Source organism: Rhipicephalus microplus, unplaced genomic scaffold (assembly GCF_043290135.1).
Source record: "Rhipicephalus microplus isolate Deutch F79 unplaced genomic scaffold, USDA_Rmic scaffold_236, whole genome shotgun sequence".
In the NCBI taxonomy this organism is placed as follows: Eukaryota; Metazoa; Arthropoda; class Arachnida; order Ixodida; family Ixodidae; genus Rhipicephalus; species Rhipicephalus microplus.
In genome coordinates, this window is record NW_027464807.1 from 131,941 (window position 1) to 159,887 (window position 27,947).

The window sequence follows — 27,947 nt, forward strand, 5'->3', positions numbered from 1 at the left end:
TTTCTTATAAACGAAAATATGTGGAACTACAGATCAACCGAAGCTGATAGCACATGCACTTGGCGACACCGAAAATACATCAACGACACCCATGTCACTCTGCAAGAGTATTATGAGTCGGGCGGACTTGTGTAAGGCGGGAGAAGTAGACGTTTGTAGAAAAAATATGATGTCTTTTTTTTATGCAGTTATCATTTTCAACCAGAAACATGGAAGTTTTCTAGCGGCACAGGCACGCAAAAATCAATGGTCCTACAAGAGCGCGGTGAGTAATCTTTTGATGGCCTCACAAACAGCAGTGTTATAAAAAAGCATTAAGGCGTTGTGTAATAACATAGAAATTGCCTCAGTTTTGCATGTAGTTTTGAAAGAGAAATTAGCTTTGTGAGAGATGAATATTTTGATGTAAGTAGTGAACGTGTGTTGGGCGCAAGTCTCGGAGGCTGTAAGTGGTTGTTGCTGGAGGATTGAGATGGCGCGAGTGTTGGGTGTACAGTAAGGTTCCTATATGAAACTTGTTTCATCTAGGGATTTTAGTGTACCCGACAAGCAACGCGTGTGCACGCGGGAATACGAGAGAAGATGAGTCGGGCATCTAGGATATGTGGTGCGGAGAAAAGAGGGTGGGTAGCGTGTGCAGTCAACATGGTAGTGGACTGTCATGTACACAGTCGAGTATAGCAAGTGGGAGCTCGTCTGGGATCCACATGGCAACGGACATGGATGTGGTGACTGTGCCAGAGGAGCTTTTTTAACATTTGTTGGGGCAAAGAAATGGCTCCACCATACAGCGTGAGTGAATCGCGGGACCTCAGAGAAAGACTCATGACGGCTGAGCTTATGCCGGCAAGCCCCACGACGGCGGCATTCCAATTGACAGGTAGCTCCGCTCCACGTTTCTCGGGAAGTAAGTCACTGAGGTTAACGGGATTCAGTGACACGCAATCAACCGAAGAATCCCCTGAACAGCTGGAAACCTTCTGACTGGTACCGGCACCGAAAAAAGGCCTCGCCACGTCGTGCCTGCTTCCCTTGAAGCTAGAGTGAAGTTGTGACTGTGTTTCGTTCCTTCTTCTTCTTTTTATGGCATGACTTCAAGGCCTTGTTGTTCGAGTTTTCTTCAATCCACACAATTATGGCATACTATGATGGAATTGGTGGCGAAGTGCAAAAAACAGGAAATGGCTCACCGTGTGTTGCGACAAGTGTACCTGCAACACCAAGATGTGGTGGAGGGTAGGCAGTTTGCCAGTCTTGTAGAGCTCACAAAGCAGCTGATGGCCTGATGAAGCGTTATTGGAGGTGGTTCCGATATAATCCATAACCATATCCAACCGATCAAGTTGGGCAGAACCTTGCCTTCCACTCAGCTGTAAATGTGGCCAGCCTATCATAAAAGAGCCCCAGTTTAACGATGGCACCAGCTGCCATGCCTTTGCAGCGTCCGTTGCCGACATCTTACTGGTCATTGCTTTCCGCAGCAATACAGCCGTCCTACCACCGGAACCTCTTGCACAGGGTCCCCACTTCCGCTTAAATGCCTCCATTCTCAGCGGCCCCAAAGCCGCAAGGATACCTACAACTCGACTGCGGTACAATTACCTGCCATCGCTGCGTAAGCGTCAGTCACATCGGTGGCGAGTGCCCTTCGGGTCGGCGTATACCAGCCTGCACCGCTGCTACCTATGCAACGCAATCAACATATACGCTCACAGTGCCCGCGAAACACAAGGAAGTTGGTGCTACTGTGGCGGGCACCTTCGAGACAGTGCTGTGAGTAGTTGCCTTCGCCGGCAGCAGGGGGCTTCTCCTGGGAGTGTTGATTGGGCAGACTACGTTCGTGTCCCTGCTAGATACAGCCTCAAGTGTGAGCTTACTTGGAACACCAGGGGCAAGGGTTGCCGAGGCAAAAGACGCCAAACTCGGAACACAGCAATGAGCACTCAAATCAGCAACATGTAGGTTGTGGTCAACCATATTCCTAAAAGTACCATTGACCACAAGAGGCCGCATAAAACTTTTCCAGTGCTTGCCAGATTTGTGTCGGGCCATGGTGCTTGGCAGAAAGTTTTTGAGCTCGATAGACATATCCCAACATGTAGCAGTGGGTGGACTGTTGAAACTGACAAACAGTGCTTTGTGCTATTTACTAAGAGTGACAGGTGTGTAACTGCTGCACTCAGGGTAGCAGAAGATAGCGAATCTTATTGCTTGCAGGGTGCCTTTAAAGAAGTAATTTTAGGACCAGGCATAGGAAATGCTGTTTCAGCCGACGAAGGCAAAAAATCATTAATAAGATGATCGATTACTTGTATGATTTGTTTACTGCTATTCCTGGATGTACTACCCCCCCTCCCCTCAGCACTGCATTGAAACTGATCGTGAGCACGTGAGAGGCAGTCGGCGGCCAGTATATGCTATGAAGCAAAATCTTATTGAAGCATGCGGGAGCAGGGCTTTGGAGCAGGGCCTTATATGACTTGGCACCAGCCCGTGGTATAGTGCCTCAGTGCTTGTTGCGGGAAATCTAGAGGCTGCCAGCTTTCTGTGGACTACCAACCATTGAACGCACTCACCCCAGTACCTGTTCACCCAATGCTTCGAATGAACTGTCTGATAGCGCAATTGAACTGTGCACTTCATGGCTCTCGAGCTGTGACTTTTCACGTGAGTTTTCTTTTTCCGAACTCTTGGTCTGAGGCTAATATTGCGAAAACTTCCTTTATTCGCAATCAGGCACGTGTGAGCTAATACGTATGCCTCTGAGAGTGGCGATAATCCGGAAGCTTTTCAAGCCCTGATGAATCGCCTATTGCAAGGATTAAGCCACAGCTTCGCTATGGCATTTCTAGACTATGCGCTTGTTAACTCCGAAAGTCTCGAGAACTATATCCAGCATGTAAGGCAATTTCTATGGCGCATTCAGAATGCTGGCTTTGTGATTACCTCGGATAAAATGCAACTATGCCATCAGTCCTCATGTTTTGGGGCACGTCGCATCCCCTGGGCAGTGCAGGCCAAATGAAGAGAAAGTGTGTGTAGTGCTGCATTAATAAACACCCACCACGATTATACAGTTGCAGGCCTTCTTGGGGCTTGCTCGTTATTATTGTGGCTTTATACCGATCCTCTCACTGACACCACATCTAGTCACTGCACTTAAGAATAACGAGTCATGGTGGTGAGAAGAGGGCCAAGAAAAAGTGCTCACTGCACTCGGCAGTTCTTAATCCAGGATCGAGTTATGAAAGTTTCAGATCTAAATCGACCCTTTGTAGTTGAAAGGAATGCAAGTGGCATTGACATTGCCGCAGTGCTACTGCAAGCTGGCCCTGATGGACTGCGACCGGTTTGCTTCATTAGCAGGCTTTTCACGGAGGCTGAAAGCTGCTATACTGTGTAGGAGTGGGAACGCCTTGCAGTGGTGGGGCGGTGGCGAATTCAGGGTGGATCTTGAGTTTACAGAGTTAGAGGTGCACTTTGACCACTCGCCACTCTCATGAATGTTTAGCACCAACAAACCTTCAACCAGAGTGAAGCGTTAGGCTCTCCTGCTGCAGGGTTTCAATTGCGGAATCAGGCTCAGAGAAGGGCTCGTAAAGATGTGCGTAGGTACCTTGAGTACGGCAGTTAAGATTGGGAAGCTGGGTGTGATCCCGATGGTTCAGATGGCTACGACAACACGTTGAAAGACTGCACAAGTCCGGTTGCTCACTTCCTTGAAAACTTCAGTTTATTTAAACACTTACACTTATTTACAAAGGATAGGGCGGCCACTAAACCGACCGCACTGTAAGCACTGGGCTGTATTAACGTCGGCGTCACTTGCCGAGTTCTTCGTATACTGTACACATCGACACCAATTTATCGATGTAGTATCAACCTTAGGTCAGAGTCGGCGCTAAGCACAACCTGTGTCCCCGCTTCCCGACCTCGTTCTCGAGCACCGAACTCCCCTCCTCTCCATCTCTTTCAATTAAATACCTCCCATTTCATCCAAGACTACCTCGTGGGACGAATCTCTTCTCGATGCTCCCCCAATGCAGCAAACATTTCTCTTTTCCTCAGCGAGGTGTCTCTACCTCCGCGTCCCCACACTTATCTATCCTCATTCTCCAAGAAATCGGCCAAAAAAGAACTCAGGCACTTCGTCAACGTACAGCTTAAAAATACTTTCATGCGACAACAAGCCTGGCTGTACAGCCGGTCGGCTGTCTAGAGTTAGTACACACGATGCTGCCGTCTGCCCACACGTATTGTGACAGCACACCACCACATTATCTTGTCGGGAGTGATGTCGTGACAGGGACCGCATATTTCTCAGTCTGGCTCACCGTGAGAACGCTTCCCCCATGCGGCTGACTGACCAGCGCCATTCGCGGTGAACAAAAGCTCACAGAGTTTAGATGCGAACTGCTTAGTCCGCGTCTGTGCAGCCTCTTTTCATTAACTTCCCTTTTTGTCGGGCGCCGTATACTGACTGTCCATTCTTCACGTGCCTTAAACATAACTATGGTATCTCTTCAATGCGAGAACTACCCCAGTGACAGCTCGCTGGAGATACTGTTTTCCATTGCTACTAAAGAATCTGAAGACAACATTACAATTGAGAAAATAGCGATGGCATTGGAGGACGATGCGGCACCCTTATTTGACACCGGGCAACGTGTACATCGTTCTCATGACAGCCGTCTTTCAAAACAGAAAACTGTAGTCCAGAGAGTTATACTCCGAAATTCAGACTCTGCTCATCTTCTTACCACAACCTTGCAGAAACAACAGAACTTGAGCAAAGTGGACTACTTGTTCAGAAAAGAGGCGACAAAGGGGTACCATGGCTGCCTTCTCACCTCAGGCACCCGGAATTAAATATGGTGCATGACCACCCCGTGGCTGCCCATGCAGGGTGATTAAAAGCTTTGAGTCGAGTGGTGGCACGATTCATTTGGCTAGGATGTGGGCTGACATATCGAGTTATGGGCAGGAGTGTGCCTTTTCTCAGCGCACTAAAGCTCGGCGCATGAAGCCTGAAGGCTTAAAAGGGCCGTGAAACAAAAATGAAGTTCCCGGTTGTAATTTTTTCTCCTTTGATATGAATTAGACACACAGATTTACAACTATTTCAGCACAAGTTTAAGTCTGTGATCAATTACGCCCATTTGAAGTCACAGTTTTTAGGTTTGCTAGCGACCTTGCGGTACCAATGGCTGCTATAGGTACTAACATTTGACGTCAGTGAAACGTCAGAGCAAGAGAAGTGACAAAAAGAGCGAAGTATTAGATTTGTAGAAATCTAGAAAAGAGAAACATAAAAGAGCATTTCTTGCGATAGTTGTGTTCTGTGCACTTACAGTGAGTGATCTGCTTGGTTACACTTTCAAGTATATCCGGGCTCTGTCACGTGTGTATCTTCGCCTTCCCGCCGATTGCCTTGGCTCGATCAGTGCAATCTGTGCTGCTTCCTAGTGTTTTTCTTTACTTGTTGCGACCAGTTGCGTGCTACTGTGCTCTGGCTGGCTTAGTTATTCATATGCGATTGTGTGCTGAAGGGCCACACAACTTACGAAAGTGCAACAACGTCCGTTTTCACAAGCTCCCTAGCAACACACAGCGCCGAGCAGTGTGGGGTCGAGCTATCGAACGCGATGGCCACGATGGTATGAGCACACAGAGTGCAGTCTCGTGGCTGGAGCTTCCGCAAGTGAAGGTTCTGCGACGCGGTCTCGATACGGGTGCTTCCAGGCGCATGCGGGCTTCTGCAGGCATCGTCTCCACCGCCGCTGTCTTGCTCTGATGACGGCCGATCTCGCAACCGCATGGGTGTGTCGCTGTACGGCTCAATGCCCAAGAGCCGACTCCGCTCTAGTAGGCGACGCTGTAGTTCGGGAAGGTCGTCCATCGTACGCTGTGTGTCCGTGACGCTACGGTATCGTTATGTTGGGGACAGCGCTGCAATCAAAACAATATGATGCCACAAACGAAGCTCAACAAAGGTTTAAAAACATTACTGTGTCCCCATGTATTCTCGACGACTGAATCCGGAGATTAGTGCACGTGCGAGTGAACGACCACGCCAGAAAACATCTATACGTACTTAGACCACGCCATGTGGAGGTGCGTGCGCGTCACAGTGCGCTGGTGCGCAGCGCCACGACCTCTAAAGCATGCGAGTCCAACGCGGGTCTCTTTCGCGCCATCTCACTGCTGATGATGAAAACGCGCGGAAATCGCTGAGCTCTGACGGCCACCAATAGTATATGGTGTATACAATGGGCACGCTGTTAACCAACTGGCAACGCACACTTTGTGGCACAGTGGTCTACGTACCACGCTGCAAAGTGAGAGGTACGTGTACACCTTTCACTTCGACGCCCAAGCACGAAACGTTTTCTCGTCACTTTTTTGTCAGTATATATTTTACAACATATCCGTGGCGGAAATATCTCAGCGGAGTTATGTTGGAGCTAGGCATAATTGCATTTCCTCATAAAAATCTAGCAGTCCTTCCTTGTATGAATACTACTGATGAGCGATGCTCCTTAGAAACAGCACGCAAGCAACTATGCGCCGGATCTCGCTGCTGACTTTCGTGAATGTGGTGGGGTGGCAAGCGGTTCAGGACAGAATTCGTCCTTCTCGATGTCGGAAAAAAAATTAGCCTTAGATCTGCTTATTACACTGCAAATGTTGTCAAAAGACGTTAGTCTGGATAGAGTGAACAAAAGGTTTATTTGATGTTCTGCGCAAGAAAATCGGTGAATGGTATTCTGGAGGCGCTGCGTCAGAGTGCCTCGAGCGTGCAGCGGAGGTGAACGAGCGCATCGAGGCACGTTAGACGGGAGCGTCATCTGGCAGTTATCTTCGAAAACGAAGGAAGGCATGTGCGCCCGTGGAGCAAGCTGCGCGCCATTCTCGGAGGCGATAAGGTGTAGAACGCAAAATGACGGGCAAGTGTCACCACCGCGTCGTCGTAGCAAAGCGTGAAAACAACTTTTTGAGCATCTCGTTGCACTGTCAGCGCAGCGCGATAAACGCTGCAGTCCTTAGAGTTACTTGTGTGTACCTCTTCTAGTATAAACGCAGACATATAAAACATTGACGTGTTGTTATGGCGCCTCGGATATGCGCAATAATTACTTTTTATTCGACAGTCGCACAACTATGAACGCTAAACGTTGAGCAGTATTTGTGCGCACTGCGGATCGGGTCGGCCGTTTGATGCCATTTGAGGTATCGTTAAGAGCGGACAAACAGACAAATGTACAGACAGACAAATGTACAGACAGACAGACAGACAGACCAAAATGTTTCCGTCGAAGGTTGCCAAGAAAGACTATCGTCTTTAAAAGGAATTATTGCTCATATCTGAGGCCCCATAACAACACGCAATATTTTGTATGAGTGTCTTTATACTAGAAAAAAGCATATAAAAAGTAAAAACAAAGAATATCGTCTTGAAAACTTAGCTAATGACCATGCAGCGCGAGCCATCTGCCGCCGTGCCTGTTGCTTTGCTCGGCGCGCTTGCCCGGTGCAGGAAGCTTTGACGGCAGCGACGGTAACGGCAATCTGTCGGCATGAGGAGCTTCACTTTTGAAGAAAGATAAATAAAGAGCATGAAACAGATGAACCTACAGCGGAATCGTTGAGTCTAATGCAGTCACTGAGTAAGCAAGGAACAGGTGAGGATTACGAGTTCAGCCGCACGTCTGCATCATAAACGGCATCGCTCGCTGCTCCGCGTCACGGTCAGTTAAGGAGGTCAAATCACATGCAGAATCGCATTGAACACAATTGTTAGCACAACCCTTCAAGTCCCATACGCTGTTGTGGCAGCCGCACGTGTGGGTGAGATCGCGTGTACACTGCACGCTGATGTCAGGGAATGTTTTTGGGGTTGAAACGAAAATTTGAACTAAATTAGTTTCTGCGAGCCATGTACTTCTAAGCGGCTGGCCACGTGAACGCTTGCGATCATCAATACTCATGCCTCTGTATAGGTTCACCAGCCCGTATCGTGGACACAGAAAGATACGTGTCCTGCACGACTGCAGAGACCTCGAAAAATTTGCACAGCTAAGGAAGCTTTGCCGATGCAACATTTGCTGATGTTGATAACTTTATTACCCTAAGCGCGAGCGTATACAAGCTGTCAACACATGGTGCAACTCGACGTCCGATCCAACATGCTGCACTCTATGCTCCAGCTCGTGGCTTGCGAATGTACACATGAGAACGATGACCTAGCGGGCTCTATGCCACTTTGGGTTCTAGCAGCGCTCGACGTGAGCACTTATTTGTTTTTGAAATGAGGGCCCCTATAGTTTGGCTGGTGCCCATGCATGCCTTCATTTAAAAGAGCGCAATACACAGCGACCACATTCACCAAGTTTCAAATTAACAGGGAATGAATGGTCAGCATGTCCAAAACCAATTTCGATCCCATTGATATTGCGGTGTCTACAACAACCTGGACTGATTTGACGTTTAACGTCAATGACTCCAGGTCACGACGTTCGGCGTTGACGAGACGCAAGCTGTATTACATCTTTAGAATCATACCTCTGAAGACGAAGAAGTGTGTTTGATAGGAGCTACTTCTGCTAACTCCGGCGTATTTCAGTGGTAATTTAAGTCTGTTGATCGGTTTTCGCTGCTTCCTTGGAGGGGATGGATGTAGACCACCCCGGGCGCCTGCCGGCACCAGCGGCGTCAGCGTCGGCCGCCTCCAGGAAGCGGATGGGACAAGCGAGTGACAGCGACAGTGAAGATACTCATGCTTACTATCTCAGCAGTGAGGACTTTTCAGATGACGGTTTCCAACCTGTGCTGAGCCGCAAAGCGAAAAGGAGGAACATGAGGGCATCCTCATCCTCAACTATTCAAACTGTAAGTGAAGCGCCGAAATCGAACACTTATACCATCCTGTTTCGGCCTGCACTTCCTACCGTCAGCATGAAACGCCTTAACAGACAGTCTGTGTCGAGGTCTCTGGAAAAGCTCGTGCCAAATGAGATCACGCACATAAGAGTGAACGCCAAAAGGAATATACTGGCTGTTGACGTTTTGCACGCAAGTGCGTTGGGCGTTCTGCGCAGTGTAACTGACTTGGACGGTAACAAGGTGCGCTCTCATGTTCCCTTGAGATGTGATGTAGTAACCGGCGTGATCTATGACATAAATATGGCTATTTCCAATAATGACTTACAATTTCTTGTCAAGTCAACAATTGATACTCCAATTGTTGATGTCACCTGGCTAGGCAAGTCTCGCTGTGTGAAGGTTGCGTTTAGGAGCACATCACTCGCCTCTCATGTGAAGGTGGGGTACTTCAGACATGCTGTGCGGCCTTTCAGTCTAAAGCCTCTCCAGTGCCGTAAATGCATGAAACTTGGACATGTGAGCAGCGTTTGCAAGAATTCGGTGGTATGCCACCGCTGCGCCGAGCCCCATGAAGCGGATAAGTGCGTCGCAACTGTCAAGAAATGCTCTAATTGAAATGGACCCCATGAGGCTACATCGAAGGACTGCCCGCCGATTTAGAAGTAAATTGCCATCTTGAAGGAGATGGTGCGCGATCACTCATCTCATCGAGAAGCCGCAGCTAAAGTCAGATGGCGTCGTTCACGTCGACGTCGGTCTTCAAGGACGCCCGCTACCTCCTCGACACGTTTGCCAGATCCCTCATCAGTACCACCTCCTTTGCCTCTCAGACCACTTGCCGTAGAAAAGGCTGTAAAAGACAAAGCCTGTGAGCATACCCTAACTGCGACAGAGTGGCCTGCATTTCAAAGGGAAGCAGCATCAAGCGTACCGAAGGAGTTTCATGACGGCCAGTCCGCGATCCCGGTTAGAGATCTTTCCAACCAAAACAGGCAAGTGACTGCAATCGTGCAATCATTAATTGCCACGATTCGCACGCTACTGAGCAGCATACAATCTCCGTCTGCTAAGAATGCACTGCAAATACTGGATGCACTGAATCCAGTTCTTGCTAACGTCGTATAAGCACAATGGCTCATCAAAATCTTATCTTCCGCACTGAAGTTAAAAGTGCGTCGATTTTTCAGTGGAATGCCAGAGGCATGAAATCTCGTACCTCGGACTTTCACCAATGTGTTCGGGCCAATCAATTCCCTATACTTGTCATATGTGGACCAAACGTATCAACGCCTTATAGATTATCCGGTTATGAAGCTTTTTGTTCATCCGCTTGCGAAGAACGAGCAAAGTAATTGTTTACATTCGCACAGACTTGACTTATCTTTCACACCCAATAAGTTCAAATGACGACAATCAGTACGTGTGTCTTCGTGTAAAGAAGAATGCAGTTTCGTTCACGCTTATTGGTGGATATATATCTACGTCACCGTGATCTGACTGCGACAGATTAAAAGACATCCTAATGAGGACCGATAGGCCTTGGATCATCACCGGTGACTTCAACGCCCATCACACGCTTTGCGGGAGCACTAGGATGAATTCCAGGGGCCGGAACATTGCTACATTCGCTTCCAATTACGACCTTTCCATCATGAACGATGGTACCCCAACATATCAGCGGGATCTCACGTATGGCAGTTGCCTTGACCTGACATTGGTGTCACGGTGCTTCTCTCACAAAGTTGAATGGTTTTGCGATATTGAGACTCATGGGAGTGATCACATACCCACCTACGTGACGATCGATGGTATCATAAAAAATTTCTCTTCTGGTGTTGTAATTGGCACTGACTGGTCGATGTTTACATCGCGTGTTGAGGACGCTTGCCAAGAAGGCTTCGCCTGCAGCCTGGAAAATACCATAGCGGAAGCCATGCAAGCGTCCAAATGTAAATTACTATTTTGTCTAAAATAACACAGTTTGCCATCGAACTGGAAAGAATACAAGCTATACTAAGGCGTGCTGAACGACAGTACAGACGCACAAGATCGATTTACGATCTGAGGGAAGCAAGACGGCCCCAGAAAAAGATTCAACGACACATTTACAAGCCGGAGAGCGAACGCTGGAAAGCATTCTGCGAATCTCTAGACCCTCACAAACCGCTGTCATATATATGGAGAACAGTTCGTGGTCTTCACTCCTCTCCGCAACAACGGCACCCTTTTATATCTTTGGCACTCCATCATGAAAAAACAGAACTCGAGGTGGCTGAAGAATTTCGCACGAGAGTTGCCGGGAATATTATGAACGAGAGCATCGACGCCGTGATCGTTCCTGAGACGCGATTACCATAAATGGACATTCCATTCACCATGGAAGAACTGGAAGGTGCGTTAGTCGCTTCTAAACGCATGTCATCGCCAGGTCCTGATGGTATTACTTATAGTGCGTTGGGACACCTTGGACAAAATGCCAGAAAAGAACTCTTAACATCCTTCAACAACTCCTGGCTCAGCGACAGTGTTCCCGAGAAAGAAAAATAAGTCAATTAATACCACTTTTGAAATCGGGAAAATCACCATTGGACTTGACAGCGTATCGCCCTATTGCCCTCGCAAGCTGCCTCGGAAAAGTGATGTAAAGAATGGTTCTATTTCGTCTCGAGTGGTACTTGGAACGATAAACCCAATACCCTTCTTGCATGGCAGGCTTTCGTCGCAGCCGCTTCTCCATCGACTGTGTCCTTGACTTATCGACATTTGTTCAGGAAGAAAAAAGTCGCAAGCGAATATCAGTGGCACTCTTTCTTCACGTGAAGGGTACATATGATAATGTAGCTCATGATGCCATCCTCACTTCTTTCGCAGAAATGGGCATTGGTGGACGAATGTTTCAATGGATAAAAGATTATATAACTGGCTGGGGTTTCTTTGTGCAAACAGATGAGGGTACAACTGCTGAACATTACACCTACTGCGGAGTACCTCGAGGTGTTTTAAGCCCCACATTGTTCAATGTTGCCCTCATTGGTCTGGTGAATGTTCTGCCAAAGTCGGTGTGCCTATCCATATACGCCGATGATATTTGCCTCTGGAGTGCTGCCGTTACTCGCCCTCAGGTGCGTGCACGAATACAGCGGGCAGCAACCCTCACAAAAGCCTACCTTCAGAAACAAGGCCTAACAATATCAACTGTGAAGGGCGCGTTGATGGCGTTGACACGCAAACCAATGACGCCATACCCTGTTTATTACATCAATGGGCAGAGTGTCAAATAAGCACGGACGCATCGTTTCCTGGGCATAATAATCGACAGAAGTCTTTCGTGGAGCACGCATTGTGCGTACTTGAAGAAGAGACTGCTATCTATTGCGCATATAATGAAATTCATGTGCGGGAAAGCATGGGGAACTTCTGTGGCCTCCATGCTACAGCTGTACAGGGACCTATGTCTGGGTCTATTGCGCTACAGCTTGCCGGTACTGACTAACACTTGCAAATCCAATACTGATTCATTAGAGAGTTTGCAGGGTCAGGCACTGCATATCTGCCTAGGACTGCCCCGATGCGTTTCTACTTATGCGACAATCATGCTTGGCAAAGACCATCCGGTCAGGACATATAGAGTTGTGGATTGCCTCAGAGCACGCATTTGACATGCTAGCCCCGACCACCACTTGGCCCTTCTATCCTCCGGAAGACCACGTGCTACGTTTTCAGACGTCATAGCCAAGCACCTAAACAGCATTCCATCAGAAAATACGCCAACTGCGAGAATGTCATGTCCTTTGTGGTGCTTCGACCAGCCGCAAGTACGTCTAGAAATTCCGGGAATAAAAAAGAAAATCAATCACTCCAGAGTAGCATTGAAGCAAGCAACACTGCTATTATTACATGAGTTGTACTTAGACCGAACGCAGATATACACTGATGGGTCCGTCTAGTCCAGCAGCTCATCAGGTGCCGCTGTAATTGCGGCTGCAGCAATGACAATCAAGTTTAAGTTGTCGCATATGACTATATCTACGGCATCAGAGCTTGCTGCTATAAGGGCTGCTTTACAATATCTCGTTCAAGAACGTCCAGGAAAATGGCTCATATTCTGTGATTCGAAGGCAGCGCTTCAGAGTTTGCAGTCTGCCATGCGTAGGAGGAGTCATGAACAATTGGTACAAGAAATAAGACATGGCCGGCATGAAGCTTCAGCACGAGGGCATGATATTATATATCAATGGCTGCCTGGACATATCGGTATTACCGGAAATCAATTAGCCGATGATGCAGCCTGCTCAACCCATGAAGAAACTCGTGTAGTCCCGATTCTTCTATCAAGGAACGATGCAGGAAGACAACTTTACCTGCTGGCTCGATATCTCACATGCACGTTCTGGTCGTCTACCAGCTTCCAAAGGTGTCAATTTTATGAACTGGATCCTTCGCTCGAGCTAAAGCTACCATCACATTTTTCCCGCTCCGATGCGACACTGTTATGCCGCCTTTGGTTCGGTGTTGCATTTACAAAGGTGTACTCCTTTCGCATTGGTATGGCAGACACTTCTACATGCGACTACTGCGGAGCTGAAGAGACCATCGAACTTGTCCTGTGCAGCTGCGCTTGCTACGACACACAGCGATGCCAGCTCCGGATGGTTTTGAATCAACTTCACCCCGGACCATTTTTTGTGTGCAGAAGATACTAGGAACTTGGGCATCTGCTTCAGTTGCGCAGAAAGCGACTAAAGCACTGCTACTTTACTTAAAGTCAACAAACCTTAGCGACCACCTGTAGACTGTGTGTGCTCCCCGAGTGTGCTCGTGATCGTGTGTACCTTCTCATCTCTCTGCAACCTCTTTTCTCCCCCTTCATCCTTCCCCAGTGTAGGGTAGCAAACCGGATGTGCGTCTGGTTAAGCTCCCTGTCTTTCTTTGCATCATTATCTCTCTCTCTCTCTCTCTCTCTACCTCTGACCGTAGCTACACAGTATGAATTAGCCATATATATTCCAAGAAAATATTCATTTGCAATAGCAAACGAAATCATTAGCAAATGAAAATATTCATTGGCACGTAGGTGTTTACAATAAACACCTACGTGCAACATTACATTTTATCAAAAATATAGGCAATATAAGCACAACTTGCGCACTTTTACACCTCCTTGCTTGCATTTAATACCTTGATATGTTCATTTCTTTGCAAACACAGGCAAAAATTCTGTTAGTGAAAGGCTACTTCATTACGATTCAAGCTGGAGCTGTGCTGTGATACAACGCACGAAAACCTTTTACATCGGTGAGAATTGTGTGTCCTTTTGTCCGACATTCTTGAGTGACACAAATAAAAAAGATACAACATATTTTAAGCAAAATACTTCTTTGTTGCCGAAAGAGGGAAACGCCGTGACGTAGGGCCGCTATTTCGCAAAACCACTGTAACAAGAGAATTACTGTCCGATCACTGTATACGCTGCCATTCCGTCTACGCTCCGACCACTATGTTGTGGTCAGGGAGGTATGCAGTTCCATAAAGTGGACTTTTATGAGGCGTTTATCGCAAATTATTACCTGAAAGTACTATTTGAGACAAAAACGCATTAATTATATGCCATAACAAATTGGCAAAACGCCATAACAAATTGGTGGAGAGTGCTACGATCCCCTTTGATGCCCTGGGAACTGCGTTCACGTACTCCGCACCTCCACCAATTTGTTAGGGCGTTTATTAGCAGGCACACAGCGAGTATACACAATGGCGACAGTAACGGCCAAGCACGGACTCCCAGTGCGAGCGGCGTCCTTTTTTGGGTAGACCCACTAGAGAACACTTGAGAGTTTGACCCACTTCAGTGTTCGGTGGCTTCTCTATAATACCTATATATTATCTAGGATTCGTGGTGCATCATAGAGATAAACTAAAAGCGGTTTAATGCCTGTAATATCTGAGCACACATCGAAGCCGGTAACCAAGCACCACCACTTCTCGAAAGCCGAGTGAGGCATTTCTGTATCTTCTCCTTGCTTCTTTTTGAAAGCTTTCTCTGACTATTCTTTGTTCTAGTTCACCTTCTCTTGGAGCTCATACTCACTAAGGGGGTTGGCCACGAATTGAATGCTCTTATAAAGTCTTACGAAGTTTTAGAGTAATGACGTCGATTGATTAAAAACATTACAAATTTTGAAATAAAGTTTTGATGCTCAATGAACTCTTCATAAAATTAAGATTTTAGTCAGTTATGGATAGTAAATTGAATGAGCACCCTAATAATGCAAAAAAAACATTAATTTAGTAACAACATTTATGCACGTGCCGACACAGAAGAAGAATAATGTAAATTAGCTTGTAAGTATTTTGGTTCCATACAGGGAATTCTGCTCAGCTATGCAAACTTTTGCACTGGAAAATTGAGAACTACAGGCTCCAAAGCACAGGTTTACGGGCACGGCTAAATTCATTCCAATAGCACGTTAAAGACTTTTTAGCTTGGATATTCTATCTGTAGTAAATGATCTATAGGTCGTGAAAAATAACCTTTGTAGTTTCTCACTCGCCATATAAAGCGCATATTGGAGAAAGCTCCTGACCAGACCTGCCTCCATACAGGTTTAGTTTCGGCTCCCGGCAGCAAAGCTTCGTAATTGTTACTTCCAGTTTACGTGCTTAACAAATGATCGGCCCCAGGGGTATAATAAGTGGGAATATTATGTAGGATTCGTCGGTGATATACCCGCAAAGCTTTCCAAAAATGTTACGTCTGTGAAATCGGTCAGCCATTCCATGGGTAAGTGGTAGAAACGTGGCACAATTTGCCCAGTTATTCATGACTTCGCCAAAAAGTCGATCATTTTGTGTAGGAGCAGCCCTTCACGACCAGGCACCCTAACTGATCAAACTAGTCTCAAATATGGAAGAATTACTGTACGAAACGCCTTTATTATTAGCGAGTCAGAGCCCACAGTAAGCGCAGCAGAAAGAGACAGAGAACAAGCTGTTCGTCTTTCTTTAGATATTTATCCATGGGCGTCATTCCTCTTCAAGGAGAATTGACATGGTCACCAGATAATTTTTAGTTTTTAGCGAAAACTAGAAGTAGATTGTCTATTATGCCAATACGCATATGAAAAGTGGCCGTAAAAAATATCTACGCGCAAAACAGGCCCAATTAAAGTCGCCGGGTGTGAATACCGCTCACCTCTGGAAACGGCCATTTCGCCATGGCCTTGATGACGTGACATGGGGCAGGGACCAGTTCCGTCCTGTTCTGCGACAGTTTCAGTCTACTACAGGCGGTGTCCGCTACCAATCGCTCAGCTTCAGTGCTGGGCAGAAGAAAGCTCAGATATCTTGATCTCACGCGCTGCTGACAACCGAACAATATTTTTCGCAGGAATGCAGAAGCTCGCACAGTCAACTGCTGGTTACGTCAACACTCAGGAGTGCGCTAGTGTTGCACGATTCTCAGTTCCTCGCTTGTTTTTAACAATAATAAGGAATAAATTTATTCCTCAACAAAATTTGCTGAGACTTAGCCAGAGAATTTATGATTGTTCAATTATAGCAAAGATTATGATGAAAAATAAGTGTCATGGCCCCTTCACCACACGCATCTTTTCTCGTCACCCTCAATTCGTTTTCGCACTCCTTGCTGTGCTTCACTCCTCTTATACATCTGTCAATTTATTCCTTCTCACCCTCACTTCAGTCCTCCCCGCCACTCTCCTTCAGGGAAAATTTGCTAAACTATATCTTGCAAAGCTTTAAACCGCCCTACACTTTCTCTCCCATTCTTTCTTTCATGCATGGGTTCACATCGCTCCCCGTCACATCCCCATATTACTTGCTTCCTATACCAAATGCATGGCACCTTAATAGACTACAATACCCGAGGTTAAGTCATGCTTTACTTTCTACCATCCTTTTTTTGCCTGCTAATTCAACATCTTGTCAGTCCTCTGCACCAAATCTTCTTTTTTACAAATTTTCGTTGTACTCTTCTTACCAACTGCTTGGCACATACCCGTGTTCTGCGACGCACCTCACCCAAGGTGTCGGGAAAGACAGCCAGCACAACTTCGAGAGGTGCTGCAACACTTTTCCCGCGTGTACACTTAGGCGGTGCCTTATAGTTCGTAATGTAAGTTTCTTGGCGGCATAATTAAACATTACGGCATATTGGAAGTTGGAGACTGATTTCGTTAACAGTGTCTAGAGTGAATTTAAGATGACTGGAAGTTGTGATCATGATATAAGTTTAGAATGAAACAAGCGCCAATAAGTATGAAGACTCATTAACGGCACAGGACCAATGCTTACTAGGAAACAAATACTTTTTTAATTTGAAACAAAAGCTGATATACGCATAACATTCATCTGCGTATTCACAAATTACTGTAATATTATGAACAACGTGATATACCGTAAGACACACTCTCATAACCGATGGCATACAACAAGAAAAACATGTGGAACTCCCCGCTCCCCCCTATGACCCGAAAAAAACAAGAAAAAAAGCCAGAAAAGAAGTGCTCTGGTTCGTGTTACGTCTAAAAAATCAAATTCAGAACGTGCAAGCAGGACAGATGCCTGGCTGATGCACTTGTCGCCTGCTTTCTTAATTTGAATTGATTCCATAATTTTTCTCATTGTCCGCTTCTAGTGCTTGTCAATAACTTGCCTGTCGGAAACTTGCGACTGGTGAGTGCACTCGTTGCTGTGGCTCGCTAAGAGCGAGTACGGGTGCCTGTTTAGTGATCTCTAATGTTCACGAAGGCGCACATTGAGGCAACGACCGGCATGACTGTCGTATTCCTTTCAACGTGCCACAGGAACTCCGTTCACGACTTCTTTTTGCACTAAACATGCCTCCTCCCACGTTTTATATTAAATTCTTCTGTTTCCTACGTGCTTTCACTTTTGGCTAACCTTTAGACTGCCAGGAAATCTTTCGACAACTTGTTTTCAGCTGAAAAAACAACGCGCACACCATCGCTTAGTGCAACTTTTTTCTACCAAGGTGAAATATTCTACAGATAAGGAATGGCTACCGTTCGCTCTTTTTCACGCCGAAATCGGTTATCCCTTTCTCGTGGCTCTGATGCATAAAGTTGCGATCCCGTTCTTTACCATCTTCGGAAAATCCTTTGGGAAGCTATCGTTCGGCACATTCGAAGATAGACAGGATCGCAACTTCATGCATCAGAGCCACCCTCATGAAATCGTGTGTAAATTCCATGAATGAGACTGTTTCCCCGCAGTTTGAGTGCTTGAGGGAAGCTGGTTACCAAGATAATTGTTTCCTATTGGCTTGTAAATATATTCGCCGAGAACTGAAGAAGACAATCTGCAGCATGCTAGAAAGGGACAGACAATTTTGGCGTGAAAAAGAGGGAATGGTGGTCATCCCTTATCTGTATAATATTTTATCTTGGTAGAAAAAAAAGTTGTGTTTGGCAATGGTGATCGGATTATTTTTTCAGCTGAAAACAGCTTGTTGAACGTTTGCCTGGCAGTAGAAAGGTTAGCCAAAAAGAAAAGCTTGGAGAAAACAGATGAATTTATTATAAAACGTGGAAGGAGGCATATTTAGTGAAAAACGATGTCGTGTAGAGAGTTCATGTCGCACGTGGAAAGAAATACATTGGTCAAGCACGTCTTTGCCTCAATGTGCGCATTCGTCATCATTAGAACTCACTAAAAAGGGACCCGTTCTCCCACATAACGAGGCACTGCAACGAGTGCACTCACCAGCCGCAACTTTCTGAAACAAAAATTATTGACCAGCGCTAGAAGCGAACAATGAGAGAAATGATGGAAGCATTTCAAATTAAGAAAGCAGGTGTCTGTCCTGCTTGTAAATTCTGAATTTCATTTTTTGGAAGTAACATGAGTCAGTACAACTTTTTTATTAGTTTTTCTTTTTTTGAAAGGGGAGGAGAGGGGCTTAACGCATGTTTTCCCGGTTGTATGCCATCGGTTAATGGCAGTAGTCTTTCTTTATTTCACATTGTTCGTAATAAAGAGGTGTTTGTTGTGACGTATATGCGAGTTATTAGCGTTCGCTTCAAAAGAAAATTTGGCAGTTGCTAGTAAACGCTCGTCTTGTGTCATTTATGAGTTTTTGTACTTATTGGCGCTTGTTTTATCATGTTATAAAGTGCATATCTACCAGCAATAAAGACGTTTCTACTTTCGAAACTACAGAGAGTGCCCGTCTTTTTATGAGATTTTATGCGAGTAGCGTTCAACGAACTTTTTTGTTTCTTCTAAATAGGAGACTATCGAGAATACACTCATGGTAAGTGAATAATAATTTTCAAAACTCCCAGAGGTCACTTCGTCCTGTACATAAAATTCTCATAAAATACGCGACGGCTACAGTGTAGCTTATGACTCGACGCAACATTGCCCATTTAGGCTCCTAGGTTTACGAACTCCTTCTTGATTCTACACACTCCGACTGAATCACTCTTAAACTTAAAGATACTATGAATCACCCCTCGGGCTTGTTTCAAAAGCAAAACTTGCGCAAAGCAGACACGACTGTGAACTGTTCAACCAAATATTGCAGTTGTGCGTGCCGCTAAATGTTAAAAGAAGAGCGCGAGCTTATTGCTTTCTGAGGCACCTTCTTATGAAACAGAGCCCTGTTCTCCCTGTTATCGGTGGATGGTCGTCTGTCATCGCACGAGACTTCTCTCTAATTCAATGGCTAAAACTATAATTGACGTAAATCCATAGTACTATTTGTACGAGATGAGCTTATTCCGAGGACATTTAGATGAATTTCAAGATGCAAAAGTTTACCCACCATGGTGGTCTAGTGGCTTATGTACTCGGCTGCTGACCCTTATGTCGCGAGATCGAATGTCAGCCGCGGCAGCTGCAATTTCGATAGAGGGGAAAATGCATGAGACTGGTGCGCTTAGATTTAGGTGCATGGTAAAAACATCAAGTGGTCAATATTTCCGGAGCGTTCCACTACAGCTTCTCCAACAATTATATGGTAGTTTCGTGATGCTAAAACTCAACATTCAAGAACTTCGTTGCGAAAAAAAAATGACCCAGTCTCGGTAGGGGCAAACCGTGGTCTGCTCAACTCTACGCACCGAGTAAGTTCGGGCGTCCAAGAAAGTTGAGTGCCACTCACATCTGTGGTTAGAATAACGTGTTTTTCGACAAAATGTCGCGATGGGCTTTACAATCCTGGCCAACACATAACAAATAGATAAGCTATCTTCTGTTGGTTGGCGGTGTGTACTGAGAGACACAAATATGCATTTCTAAACAAAGTGATGAATAGTGAGACAACCGAAATTATGCATTGAGTGAAAATAGCCTCCTAGAATTTCGAAGAGTAATATAGCGGCTGCATGACATTTTCACGTTGCTGTGTGCATCAACGAAGCAGGATTCACCCTCACTTACTCGTGTTTTTTAATATTTTTTAAGTGCTTGTGCTCTAGTCAGAATTACGATCTGACCATGACCAGTATTTTCGAAGGAAATTTCCAAGTACCATTTTGGTGGGAAACGAGATTGCAGTGCGTGAGCGTCAAGCTTGCGTAGTGCGAAGTGCGCCAGCCTCTCAGTGTCCTGTGCCACACTAGTCCAATCATTGTGTATGGCATCGCCAGGGCCCTAGCGGGTTTCCGAATAGAGTAGTCCGTAATGAGCGCATGCATCGTGGCACTTGCACCCGTGACAAAACGTAGTTATGCCCTAATTTTACTTTTACCTCACCACTGACATCAGTTTATTGATTTTTTTATTTATTTTTCATTTTTTTAATTTACTTTCACCCTTGAGGTCCACAGGTATTAAAGAGGGGAGTGGTAAAAAATATGGTAAGCAAACAAGTTTTAGGTACAAAGAGGAAATACAATGTTTCTGGTTTTACAACAAGAGAATATAATATGACACGAAGAAGAAAAACGGGAAATATTAAATTGGGATACGAAAAAATAGTAAACAGAAGGATACATTTTTGTTAAAAAGAAAAAATTAAGGGCATTTTTTCAAAATAATAATAGTGCAAAATTCACTGTTGCAATTGAATGCGACAGGTGACAGTGAAATGTTCCTATTTCTTCAAATAAATACAAAAAAACTCCTCACAGGCATTCAAAGAATCTGTTATTGCAGTCACAACTGTATCACAATCTAAAACTCTTTCAAACAATGCGGAAAGGCAACAACAATCACAATATGTACGTGGTACGTGTGATTGTCGGATTGACTGAGTTTGAGATGACGGCATGCAAACCTTATGGGCATCATCCAAACAACAAGAAACCTCACGTTGCGGAAGGATTAGCAATTCACGTAAGTATGAGTGGTGATAAATTTTGTGAAAAAGAGTAAAGCGAAGTGTTGCATGACGAGAAGCAAGTGAAGGCAATTTGAGGTTAGTAATGCTTTTGTTCTGATCGTAATTAGTAGTTTTAAAGCTAACAGATTCATTTTGCATCATTTCTAACGAATGCACAAAATTATTGTGACATGAATTCCAAACGATTGCGGCATATTTAAGCTTAGTATGACCTAGTGTTTTATACAGCATTAGTTTGATGTAAGGTGATCTTATGAACTTACGACAAAGATATCCGAGCATGTGATCTGCGTTACAAACAACAATATAGTTAATGAGTATTCCATGTTGGGTAGTTACTGATATGGACGCCGAGGTACTTGTGTCAGGTGACAGTGTTTTTGAGTTATGTATACGTTATAAGGAAGTAAAGTGGTCATCTTTTTTGATACGCGCACGAATTTGAAACAGTTAAAGACAACAGTGAGACCAGATTAAAGAAAAGCGACGTCGTAAGCTCCAGTGATTTCACGAAAAGTTACTGAACATCGACAAACAGATGAACAGATGAGGTGGCGTTAGATGACAGGTCTTTAATATAGATTAGAAAAAGAAGTGAACCAAGATTGGAGCCCTGTGGTACACCAAATGTATCGCATATTCCCCAGAATTAGTTCCATTAGCCGAGGCAAATGGTCAGTGGTTAGTAAGGAAACTTAATTTAGGTTACGAGGCAGAGGTAGAGTTTAAGCCGTCGTAGTTTATAAATGGACATTTCGTGGCACACCTTCACGAAAGCTTCAGACAACTAGAGAAAAATGCAGTCAGCTAAGAAGCTGTTGTCAAGAATGTTGTTTAGTTTGTGTACAAAAAATATTAACTGAATTTCGCAAGAGTATTATTTGAGAAATTCGTGTTGCGATTGAGTGAAAAAGAAATTGGACTAAAAAATTTTGTAAGCTGAAAAGCCAAATTATGTTCTTATATTTTACGTAGTATAGAAGTGAGAGAAATGGGTCGGCAGTTTCGATGAGAATGCTCATTACCGAATTTGTGGGTAGGAACTACCTTAACAACTTTCCACTGAGATGGGAGAACGCCATCATTGAAAGACTTGAAAATTCTCATTAGTATGGTGGATGAAGAACACACAGTACTTTGCAGAGACTTCACATTTGTTTGATCACTACCTCGTGCCGACGATGGTTTCAGTCACTTAATATTGTTGGGAAACCATCATAATAGAAGAGAACAGGACACAGATAGTCATGGTCGTAAGGTTGCCCATTGGGAGCGTTGGTGGTGGTGGGTAATAAAAAAAATTGAGAAAACACAATCAAGTATTTTGGAGCATCGGTCGGGCAGTACAGCGTCGCGGGTGAAATTTTTATCTGGGATCGCAACACTCTTTTGAGGAATGACGGCTAGCCTTCAACATTGTATGTAAGGTGTTGCTTAGAAAACGATCTTAGGCTACTTTTAGGGGCTGTGAGTATTCATCAGCGCTTAGATTTTAAGGTGACTAATGAGCCCTGTTATTACCAAGTTTCATCAATTTGCAGAGACGCTTCCTTTTCTTAGACAAGCGTTTGAGCTGGTGAATAAACCATGGTGTTTTTTTTTTTTTGGTGTGAGGGAATCGCGTAAGTAGAGTGTACTTATCTGTTACTTTCGCAACCTTAGAAAAAAAAATACTGCAGTTCAACTAAATGTTGTGATATTCCTAATCACAGAGTGCGCGAAATTTCTGATTGGAGAATACTAGAATGAAGACAATAAAAAAACAATGAAACCCTTTTGCCGTGCGTTTGGCTGAGGTTAATAAATCTTCAAAAAAATCAAAGTAAAGTTCTCGCTGACAATCCTCCTAAACCAATGAAAATTTATGTGATTTGAAACACGATATCATAACTATGTGCACAGGTTCTTGCACAGTTACCTTGCTGCGTCTGATGCCTACAACATATTTGCATTGTTACAGTGCTCTTTTAGACCTGATACCCAAACTTGTAATGCTCATTGTCACTTCACGAAGATAGAGCCGTAAAGATACGCAGTGTCAAGAATCACTGCTGTGTACATTACAACGTACGAGGTCTCCAATATTACGAGTTATAACATTATTGTGTTTGCGTATTCACCGTGGTGAAGCGTACATGGAGCTTCGGTAATGGTAGACTCATACGTAGTCGTATCTTTTAGTCCTGAGAATATGAACTTCCGTTTTTTTTTTTCAACACGGACTTCAAACGTTGTTTGCCAACCACCGCCTTGCACGTGTACCGGTGACATCACGCTTTGATATAACCTGGTCTAGGTCTGTTCCTCGCAGTTGATTGTCAGGAGCTCACCTTCCTTTGACGCATTGTCTAGTTAGTTGCCAAATGAGTTTGTCAGTGTTTCTGAAGCTTATACACTTGCACAAGCAAGCACTCGGTCCCTTCCGAATAAACCAGACGCAAAAACGAATGACAAAATTATTCTCATTACTATGGCTATACACTAAAAATCTCACACGCGGAACTCTCAGAACTCACGCTGAAAAACGATATGTGCTACACTATACAATTTCACAAACTGTTCCACGAAAATACACAAATATCAATTTTAGTCAATGTGAACAGCGTTCCTCGATATAAAAAAAGCGTGTAAACTCGTCGGTATTCCCATTCAATTCATCCTTCTAATACGTAATGACAAAACAATATCTCTGAAGAGTGAAGTTCCAGTTTACAATGTGATAGCTCTTTAAGGTCGCGGTTTGCAGCGAGGTAAAGGGACAATGCTCTGTCTCCAAAGTGAATGTGGCCCTTCCTAGACAACTGTGCAATTTATGAATGGCCTACACAATTCAAGCACACTCTTCTTTTTACGCACTGTGCGCCATATTACGAGAACAATTTTGGCTAGCGCATCACCCTTCTGACATAGAACGGCACCAACAGCTTAATCCCTGCATCGCACTGGACCATCAATTCTCGTAATCCGCCACTTCTAAAACTGGATGGCTGATCAGTGCTGCCTTCAGGCTTATATTTGTTTGTTTGTTTGTTTGTTTGTTTGTTTGTTTGTTTGTTTGTTTGTTTGTTTGTTTGTTTGTTTGTTTGTTTGTTTGTTTGTTTGTTTGTTTGTATCCTTTAATCCATGGCTCATACCCACTCTGGGGGATTGGCCAAGAGAACAAATAGTCTCATATGAACGATAACTGCATTATTGCTTACAACGAAAAAAAAAAAGGGGGGGGGGAGTTGTATAGTGAAGACAGTATGTTGGAAAAAAAGAAATAAAGCAAAGATTTAGATAGTGAGAAAAAAATCAATAACAAAAGTAGACACTAATAGCTACAACTTGATTTTGGGAGCCGACCAGCCAGCTGGTTTTGCCAAACCCGATTAATTTGTTATGTCACGGATTTATCCAGAATAGAAAATTACTTTTCGACCCGTTTTTTTTTAGTTTTTGTTTCCGAGGGCTTTATGTTGAAAAACGTTTAGAGTCTTGAATAAAATTACACACCGCATCGAATGCATCTCTGTGGCAATTTCCCAAAACAGAGGCACCAAAACTTAGAACAATTTCTGCGGTTAAATTTAAACCTAGCTTCGCAAATGGAATATCTAAAAGTCGTTTCCGAATAATGCATAGTTACGACATGAGCCAATAATTTTCAATAGTTTCTGATTCTTCGCAGAACGGACAAAGGGGGGAAAGTGTCAGACCAGCTCTGTGTAAATAAAAATTTAATGGGGGGACACGGCACCGGAATCTAGAAATTATAATTTCAAGTTTTTTTGACGGACTCCACTGGGCTTTCCATGGAAATTTGAGGTGCTGATAATCTGTCCATTGTGTGATATTTTCTAAACTATCTGTAAAAATTGCGAATTTCCTATATCTAACCCCTGATAACTATTCTAACTCGGGAAGTACTGAAATTACTGGTCCATCGAGTGATGCTCGTGCCGAAGCATCTGCCAATTCATTTAATTGTAATCCGCAGTGACCTGGGACCCACACTAATTTGAGGAGTTTTAAATGCGGCGGTGCTAATGTGTGGAACGCTGCTAGGGCACGAGATTGTTCAGAGTTTGTCAGAGCTGCACACACCGAAAGTAAGTCTGTTAGGATGATTCCACTGGTCTCTGTCGTAGGAACATTACGAAGAGCTAAAATAATAGCTACTAGCTCGGCTTCAAATATAGGAGTAAAATCTGGAAGCCTTACTGAAAAAGACCAGCCGAGGGAATCAGACGCAATTCCTACACCTGCCTTTTCATTGTTGACAGAAGCATCTGTAGCTATTACATTTTTTGTTTCTGCATGTACCAAGTAATCGTTTAATGTAGTGGTCAAAAATCTCAGAGATTGCAACTTGGCTTGTGGGGGGAAGATTTAATCGTACTTTATTCTAATGTTAATGGTAGAAAAATTAGTTTCAATTACTGTGCTAATGTCTACATTTATGCAATCCAGTTTCTTTTTAGCGAAAATTATCTGAGGGGTATGAAATCGAGGCCAATGTGCAAGAAAGAAAGAGTCAGGGTCGTTGATAAATGCGTACTCTGATCTTCACGCCGGTAAACTGTAGAACTTTAAGAAGGTTTGAACCGTTAGAATGCGGAATCGACAGAGGAGTGTTGGCAATCACGCTTCTTGATACAATACACTATTCGCCACGAACCTGGGAAGACCCAGGCATATTCGCAGGGCTTCTCGCTATAACAATACTAGCGGTTTAATTTTATAATCAGCGGCCCCCGAGAATAATACACACCCAAATTCCAATATTGGTCGCACATACAATTTATATATCATTAACATCGTGTGTCTGCACAGCCCGTATAAGAAAGCAGCTTCGTTTTCGTTGTCAACCATCCTCGATTCTCTCTTGCGGAGAGCATATGCAATTGCATTTGCCAACGTTGAAATATCTCAAACGTAATAATTTTATTAGACAGTGGGCCCTACGAACGCCCTAACGTCCGTCTTTATTTTCGGCCGTGGATAGTTGGCTACTACTGAGAAAGTGGGCTCATAAGCTTTCCTGAAATCTTGACCTAAGTTGTGACCTTTACTTCATGGCCACGATTGATATCGCAAAACAACACTTCTCAGCCTTTATACGGTGAGTCATGTCATACACATACGGCTGAAAGCGTCTCTTGAATGCGCCATTTGATCCACCCCAATGAGCGAAAAAAGTTATTTCACCCACGTAAGGCCCGGTTATTGCCTTAGGGCTACTTAGAAACCCATTCATGAGGCGAGAGAAACGAAACGGAGCATTTTCAAGACCAAAACTCATCATTGTTGGTTGACAGCTGGTTGTTGGAGTTAAGAAAGCCGCGTATCTCCTGGCTCGATCAGTGAGCGGCACTTGTAGGACAGCACGAGTAAGGTCTCGCGTAGTGATTTTGTGTGATCGACTGCCTTCTCCACCTTTTCTGATTCGGACACACCTGATCCTTTGTTAGCGCATTTAACTTGGGACAACCTACTACGGGTCTCAGGCCTTAGCACGGAGTATCCATCAATATAAAAGGAGAAGAGAATTCACTGTCTGAGGGTTTAATCACTCAAAATTCGAGCACGCTTTTTATTTCTACGTTGAATATATATCTCGGTCGTTGAGATAATCGGTAACATTTTGACTTCACAAGACACCAGGGGTTTCTCATCAACCGTGCTCTATACATTTTCATTTTTATCGACCTAAATATTATCACATCTGTGTGACACTATACTGAAGATCTCCAACGTATTTTTTTTCTTGAAGTAACCACATTAGTCATTAGATATGTGTGACAGCTGGTCTTTAAATATAAGTAGTCTTCCACTTAAACAAACATGTTTTATTCTAGGAGTGCACCAGCTACTTTACCCTTGGTGCAAATACTTGTTGAAGTAAAGATTGCGTTGGAGTACTTTACTAGGGCTATGGTAATTTGTAGTTGTTGAAAGTGTCATTTTTGTAACATGTATATGAAAAGGACGTTAGATGTACCACATTTCGTTTTTAAGGTGGCACACAACAATACCTCAATACTTGCGTTGGTAATAGACAAACTGTTGCAAAAATACAGAAAAAATATTTTTGTAAATGTATACCTCACAAATAGTATAATAATAATTTTTGAGTATGTGAGCTTTCATCCCGCATTAGAGGGGATAAAACGTTCCAAATGAGGCCAAAACATCCCTGCATTTCTTCTCATACAAGAAGTGTGGGAAAACGTATACTTGTACGTAAGCTTGTGTCTGTGATGTGAATCGTACAGAAAGCTATATCTTGCAGTTATCAAATCTATTAGAATATTTTTCTTCCTTGGGGCGAAATTGAAAATATATTTTGTTAACTGTGGAACACTGCTTGCGTATGAGGTGTGCACGGGGTATTTTGCGTTGATATGTGACCTCACTTTAAAATATTTGTTATTTCCCTGGTTTCGTACATTATAATTTTACAGTATTGCTGTTTAACGAGTTAATGTTTTCTTCCAGTCGAAAAGAATTATTACCTATACACCGGCGTATCAGAACCTGACAAGGCAGCGAAAGAATGCGAAGACCTATACCTTCAATATGCTAAAGATCGAGACCAGAAGCACTATGACAGTTCCTGTAATAGAACGCTAAACAACCTATGCCAGTAATTTCACATAACTGAAATATTATGACGACCAGCTCTAATCTTCCATGACGCTTTCAAAGTAAATAAAAAATCCATTTATGAGGAAACACATTGTGTATCTCTTTT

At 44.1% G+C, this 27,947-nt stretch overlaps 1 protein-coding gene across 1 annotated transcript; it reads left to right on the forward strand.

The window, feature by feature from the left end:
• On the forward strand, window positions 1-27,928 carry LOC142792727 (uncharacterized). The gene is made up of 5 exons (XM_075885657.1): window positions 1-131; window positions 189-265; window positions 14,092-14,178; window positions 19,154-19,177; window positions 27,692-27,928. Exons 1-5 carry the CDS (start codon window positions 19-21, stop codon window positions 27,841-27,843), a joined length of 453 nt encoding a protein of 150 aa, XP_075741772.1. The 5' UTR covers window positions 1-18; the 3' UTR covers window positions 27,844-27,928.
• Window positions 27,929-27,947: the final 19 nt, after the last annotated feature.

Excerpts from the sequence above, each read along its gene's own strand:
- LOC142792727 (XM_075885657.1), top strand. The coding sequence starts at position 19 with ATGTGGAACTACAGATCAACCGAAGCTGATAGCACATGCACTTGGCGA. Across the intron at positions 266-14,091 it reads AATGGTCCTACAAGAGCGCG|GCAAAAATTCTGTTAGTGAA; the intron begins GTGAGTAATCTT and ends TTGCAAACACAG. Across the intron at positions 19,178-27,691 it reads CTATCGAGAATACACTCATG|TCGAAAAGAATTATTACCTA; the intron begins GTAAGTGAATAA and ends GTTTTCTTCCAG.